This window comes from Lygodium microphyllum, chromosome 2 (genome assembly GCF_053477565.2).
Source record: "Lygodium microphyllum isolate KBCC chromosome 2, Lygodium_microphyllum_v1.1.10, whole genome shotgun sequence".
Classification (NCBI taxonomy): Eukaryota; Viridiplantae; Streptophyta; class Polypodiopsida; order Schizaeales; family Lygodiaceae; genus Lygodium; species Lygodium microphyllum.
In genome coordinates this window covers 141,337,047-141,343,364 of record NC_141136.1, presented here as the reverse complement: position 1 = coordinate 141,343,364, position 6,318 = coordinate 141,337,047, and the positions used below count along the sequence as shown (strand labels likewise).

Genomic DNA, 6,318 nt, shown 5'->3' with positions numbered 1-6,318 from the left:
TTATGAGGTCTAATGAATATGCTACAAAGTTGTTCCTTAAGACCCACAATAATCACTAGTGTTATAATTGCATGTTAAGAATAATGTATCATTGTAAAAGAGATAATAAGAAATGTGAGATCTTTATGGTTGCTACAAAGTTGTTAATTAAGACCCATGATAATGACTGGTGTTATAATTGCATGTTAAGAATAATGTATCATTATCAAATAGATAACAAGAAGTGTGAGATCTTTATGGTTGCTACTTTTGATATCTCATCAAGATGGTACAAAGTGGTTCTTTCAAATTAGCTTTGATGCCTTTATGGAGAGTAGAAGTATGTCTTAAAAGAAGTTACATTTCATTGTTGTCTTGGATTGCTCTCATAGTGTTTTAAGGTTGAAAAGGGGGTGTTGGAGTAGGGGGTGTTGTAGGTCTAAGAAGAGTCTCAACTGATCGATCCATCTGGCTTTTATCATTGAGTGCTAGTGAAACATGATGGCTACGAGGCCTATATTTATAGAGCTTTGCACAAGCAATGAACAAGCAAAAGTTCACAAGGTTAACAATGGCAAGCATCCAATAAAAGTAGTCAAGATGACTGCGATTAATGTTGTCAGGGAGCCAGTTACCGTCTCCCCCATGGTGTGAACTAACACGCTTCACCAAGTTGACAATGGAACTACTTAAGAAGTACCCAATGGCAAGGGTACTTTGGGAAATGCCAGTGCCTAAGCTTCTCATCCCTTCTGGAGCCTCATGATAAAAGAACTCAAGAACTCCCACGTATGTGAACATGTCTGCAAACCCAAAGGCCAAGAATTGGAACACTAGCCAAAAGACACTTATGGGTATAGGGACCACACCTTGTAGGACTTCTAGACTATCTAGAAGACCATGGTCTCTTGCCGCTCTTGTTCTTCTCCTCTCTACTATCCCTGCTATTGTCATTGACACAATGGCCATAAATAGCCCTGCACCAATCCTTTGCAAATATGTTATTCCAGTAGGTAGCCCTGTTACTTTACGTGCAATAGGAACAAACACTAACTCATAAAGTGGTGACACTATCATCAATAAGATGACGGGAAAGGCTATCAATGATGCAGCTGGTATTTGAAAGTGGTCCTTGCCAATATAACGGTTTGTGGTCACACCTTGCTCTATCGAGAAAGTCTGAAGTTGTGCTAAGCATACATTAAGCATGATGGTGGTTGCCCAAATAGGCATCATTCTAGCAAGTGCTTTCACCTCCTCTACTTGTGTTACTGTACATAACATCCAACGGGTGGGTTTTTGATCAAGATATGATTTGTTGGAGTCCACAATAGCAGCTTTGTCCAAGAACCTTGTCCAAGGAAGAAATAGGGCTTGTCAATATACATGTTGGCTCTAATTATGATGAAGATTGGCAAGATAGTCACACAAATTAATACATTCTACTACAAGGAACATTAAACGGTGATTTGCAAGAAGAAAATATGTATGTTATGTTTCCGTGCAGTGTTGGTGATTGGTTTGTCTCCTATTGGACTTTGAATGAAAGTTGCAATGATATTTTGTTTTTGTAGTGAGTGGAACCTAACACAAACATGTCTTTCTTGAATGAAAGTTGCAATGATGTTTTGTTTTGAAGTATGTGGAACCTAACACAAGCATGTCTTTCTTGAGTGCAAATATGTTTCCTTGATTGTTCCCACGTGCTAACAACATAACTTTGAAGATGGAATGCCATTGAAAACCATAGCTATTGGTGAGATGAGAGGAGCTCTTGTTCTAGCAACCCTTGGTTTGTGATTAGTCATTTCTAGAAATGTTGAGCCATTCATTTGTTTTGGCAATTGAGCCCATCCCTTGGTTTTGTTCTTATCAGGTTGTAAGTATAACACTCAACATGAATGTAATGAAACATAAGCAAACAAAGGACAATGATGTATGAATGCACAATAGCATAAAATGAGAAACAATTCTTTCATCCACTAGTAAATTGAGCATGGTATTTTTTGTGAATACTTGTATAAAATGTGGTGTCTTACTACCAATTCCTCCTATAATGGATACATCTCAAAATGTAAACATAAAGGTATATGAAATAGGAAATAAAAATGACAGTGTCACTTTCCATCACAAACACTTGTAAGTCCAATGACATGAGTGGAGGCATATGATCTACCAATAGCTTAGGTCTTTCTCACTATTCTAAGGAAACATGCTCCTATCCTTTCAAAATCTAGATATAAACCAATCCATAAGTACTTATCAAAAGTGACAACATGAAATTTGAAGCATAAGTGGTTACCTAAATTCGTTGGTGTGGGGAATGCTAGGGGGAATGTGGAGGAGGTCTTGGGGTTGGTCATAGACTTCATACAAGTCCATAGATGATGAAGGTAGGGGGGAATGACGCTTTCGGAAGGCAGCAACAAGGACCTAAAAGAATGTTCACAAAACACATGCATTAATTACATGAGAATAGAAAGTTGTAGACAAAGTGATAGACTCCAGAGTGCCCTTTCTTTAATGTAATGCATTGGTATTCAATGGCCAATTCATGTATGGGTAAAATATACGTTAGGCAACCTTTGGTAATATATTAGTAAAATACACGTGCTTTGAAGATAATATCTTGAACATACTAATTTTGTAATAGTCTCACAAACAATTAGAAAAGGATCCAAAAACATAGAGAAGTGATAATGCCAACACTAGCCCTTTTAAGGAATTAGGCTTTTGTGTTCAATCTCACAAACATTTAAAAAGTGTATAGATAGATCATGACCATTGTAAGTGAAGTGTTTGAAGGTTATCACATATTTGCTTCTCTTAAGGCTATCACAAGTCTCAATTTAGACGTGATTTAGATCATATGGTGCATAAGGGGCATCGAAAGGTGTGGAGAGCACATTAAGGACAAATGTTGACGATTTGATTTTGCCTTGCTAGTTGAGTTGGTGGGAGCAAGTGAGCTTTTCTATAATTACACACCACATTCTTGTGCTTGTGCACATGTGTAGATGTTTGAATCTTGTACAAACCCTTAGGCTTAGTAGTTGTATTGATTATATGCAAGTGATAGCAATGCCATTTCAATCAATCACGAAAAAGTTACATTTATGCATTGTTATCTTTGGTGTTGAGTGTAACTATGGTTTGGTTCATGGAGGGTTCATATTGATCGCACAATTTTGTGGGACGGGGGGAGTTATTTTCTCTTGTTTTTGCTTAATAAGAAATGAGAGGCTTGGGGAGTTAGGTTAGGTTTGGTATTTTTGTGAAGGATAATATAGCATAGACAAATGTGCAAATGCGTGATTCGTGAAGCCTAGTATTATAATATTTTAGCATTAAAAGAAATGTCAAATTGTTGGTCCTTTTCAGCAATCAATTTGTCTTATCTTTCCTTTTTTATTTTTTTGGTGCGAACGAATAGTTGAGGATTTAGAGTGGGTCCTGACCTGGGCGATGCGGGTGAGGGGACTGCCGGAAGGTTGCTCGAAGCGGTAGAAGGGCACGCCGGCGGCGACGACGGAGAGGCCGAGGAAGAGGCCGGCAGCGGCGACGCCGAAGCCCAGGCCGAAGCTCACGAACTCCTGGATGTACACCAGGAAGGTGGCAGCGAGGCCGAAGCCCAGCGCCAGGCAGAAGAAGAACCAGTTGAAGAAGCTGGAGCGCCCGATCCGCTCCCGCCCGTCCGCCTCGTCGAACTGGTCCGCCCCGTGCGACGACAGGTTCACCCGCACCCCCCCGGACCCGATCGCCACCAGGTACATCCCCGCCATCAGCGCCCCGTACGCCCTCCCTTCCACGTGCCTGCACCCCACCGCCGGTTCCGGGCATGCTGGCGCTTCCTTCAGCGACCGCACCGTTGCCGTCAGCGTCATCAACACCAGCCCCTGCATTCATTATTATTTATATCTTTCCGGAATTTAATTGTTCTCCAGACTCCAGCGTTTACGCCCCACCACCCAAAAAAACACCCAGGTCCCACCCTCCACAAAACGATGAAGGGCTTAATGACACATGGCCACGGCCCACAACATCTCACGCGCTGCTACCAGATTTGGGGGGTACTGCTCACCAAAAACTTTTTTCCCATCCAATCGAAAAATGGAACAAGCTTAACCCCAACCGGTTTTGGGAGGGAAATAGTTGGTTTTATAACTATAATGCCAACAAACAAAAAAAAACCCAGTTTTCATCAAGACGAGCTTCAATTTCAACTGGTTTTTCGTAAACTTGCTTGGAAAAAGTACACTGAAGGACAGTTTTTTGTGAACATTACCGGGGGGCACTATCGCCCACCCAGCATCATGCACACTCCATGCCCAAACACCTACACACACGTACTTTTTTCAACAAAAGATTCTCAAAGTTATTAGGGTTTGAACTCCCTTGAGCTCAAAGAACGGCAATTGGTCCAAGCACTAGGCTATGAACCACTTCTTGGAAATCAAGCATTTTTTTGTGTAAACAAATGATGGATAGGCTTTCCAATTTTTGACATGGGTGGGCAGGGGATTGGCGGTCTATAATCCACATGCGCAAACGCACCAAAAAAAAAACATTTTACAACAAAATCAAGGCCTCGTCATGGTGTTCTCTAGCTTGACCTTTTCCCCCTCTTCTATTTCACCTACAATATTAGCTACTTCTATATACCTCCAAGCCTTGTTTCAAATTTTGGCCCAATATACTTTTCTTCTCCCTTGAACAAAAATGTATTTTTGATCTCCTTGATTTCAATGCAATATACCCACCCCAAAATTGGTATTGCAAGGTCTCTATTCACGACTTTGAGCTTGACAAAACTTTCTAGTTCACATAAACAGAATTTGTTTCAAGAATCCCTTTAAAATTTTGAGGTATAGATTTTTGTATTTATTACTATAAAAAATGTTTCTCATGAAGACTAACAATAATACATACAAAAAATCAAGCAATCAATATTATATAAAGCACACACACACATTTATCACTACCACAACTACAACAAAGCCCACATACCTCGCCTTTTAAGGAAGCTACCATCTTGCAACCACATAGCTAGCCTACAATTCCCATCAAAACTGCAATCAATATATAGCATGCTGCAATGGGGACATGGATCCACAACAAGCCTATGATCCCCATTCAAACTACAATAGATGGGGTGGCTAACAATTGGAACAGTAGTGCAATACAAAGAAGAACACTGCATTCCAAGATAACTAGTTCTAGCCAATATCGAAATGCTAGGTATCGAAAAGGGAGGCAAATTATTCAATACCAAACATAGGGAATATACTCGACTTTGTTAGAATATCTCATTTCACCATGTGTTTTTGGAACCATTATGAATTATGCAAAAATAGATTCTTGGTAACCCCACATTCACCTTGTATGCTTTCGCATTTCTAGGAAAAACCCACAAATATGAGAGATATTTCAAGGACAACATTGTGAGAATAATTGACCTTAAGAAATGGAGCCCTAATTTAGACAAAGTAATGTTAACAAATCTAGTCCTATTAATCTTACCAAGACTTCCACCATGCCAAAGAGAAGAATTGAAGGAAAGCGGCCCAGATAAGCATCGGCAAAGAAGCCAGCAATGATAGGCACAAAGAAGGCGGTGCCCAAAAAATTGGTGGTCAACACTGCAGCATCAGAGTAGGTAAAATGTCCTTGTTGCAACAGGTATGTCACAATGTTCACTGCTAATGTTGCAAAGGCAGTCACTTCACAGACCTCGAGCACTGCGCAATGGCATTGAAAGGGCTCATTAATAAGTGAGAATGATTAACTATAAGAAAACTTTCTCTTCTACACGTTATAGAGATACATGTGTAGGTTTTCTAATGAGAACTTTTTGACAAACAATGATAATGTGGAACCTCAGCTGGTGAAACACAATGTGCGTAAGCCACCATGCGAGAATGGATGCTCGGGGGGGGTCAGGGAGGGCTTTGTAAAGGAGTTTAAACGTACCGAGAATGAAAGGCACGGCCTTCCAGCTGCCAGTCTTGCTCTTGAGGGCAGGGCGGCGTCTGAAATCCAGAGCGCCCACTTTGTAGGCCAAAGGAACCTCTCTCTCCATCGCATCCATCCCCGACTAATCAATCACGCACTAATCGATAATATGATTAGCCAAAGCACCTCCACCTCCTCCTCCTCCTCCTCCTGCATCTGCTTCTCGAGGCAGGTATATTAAGGTGGTTGCGCAATTGATCTAGAGTTTCCCGCCCGATGCTGCCATCATCTACGACAAACCACGAATCATTCGTCTGCCGAAGGATTTCACCGAGAATTGAGAGCGGCTCCCTGTCCCTGTCTCTGTCTCTCTCTCTCTCTCTCTCT

The 6,318-nt window shown here is 41.0% G+C and overlaps 1 protein-coding gene across 1 annotated transcript; it reads right to left on the bottom strand.

Moving 5' to 3' along the window:
* Nucleotides 1-231: 231 nt before the first annotated feature.
* Nucleotides 232-6,087, bottom strand: LOC148040407 (protein NRT1/ PTR FAMILY 8.3-like). The gene is made up of 5 exons (XM_087666561.1): nt 5,950-6,087; nt 5,500-5,717; nt 3,438-3,875; nt 2,282-2,412; nt 232-1,330 (listed from the first exon to the last, which is right to left on the bottom strand). The coding sequence occupies exons 1-5, from the start codon at nt 6,065-6,067 to the stop codon at nt 376-378; spliced, it is 1,860 nt and encodes a 619-aa protein (XP_087522687.1). The 5' UTR covers nt 6,068-6,087; the 3' UTR covers nt 232-375.
* Between the last annotated feature and the right edge of the window lie 231 nt (nt 6,088-6,318).

Excerpts from the sequence above, each read along its gene's own strand:
- LOC148040407 (XM_087666561.1), bottom strand. The coding sequence starts at position 6,067 with ATGGATGCGATGGAGAGAGAGGTTCCTTTGGCCTACAAAGTGGGCGCT. Across the intron at positions 5,718-5,949 it reads GGCCGTGCCTTTCATTCTCG|TGCTCGAGGTCTGTGAAGTG; the intron begins GTACGTTTAAAC and ends GCCATTGCGCAG. Across the intron at positions 1,331-2,281 it reads CCCCACACCAACGAATTTAG|GTTCTTGGACAAAGCTGCTA; the intron begins GTAACCACTTAT and ends TCCTTGGACAAG.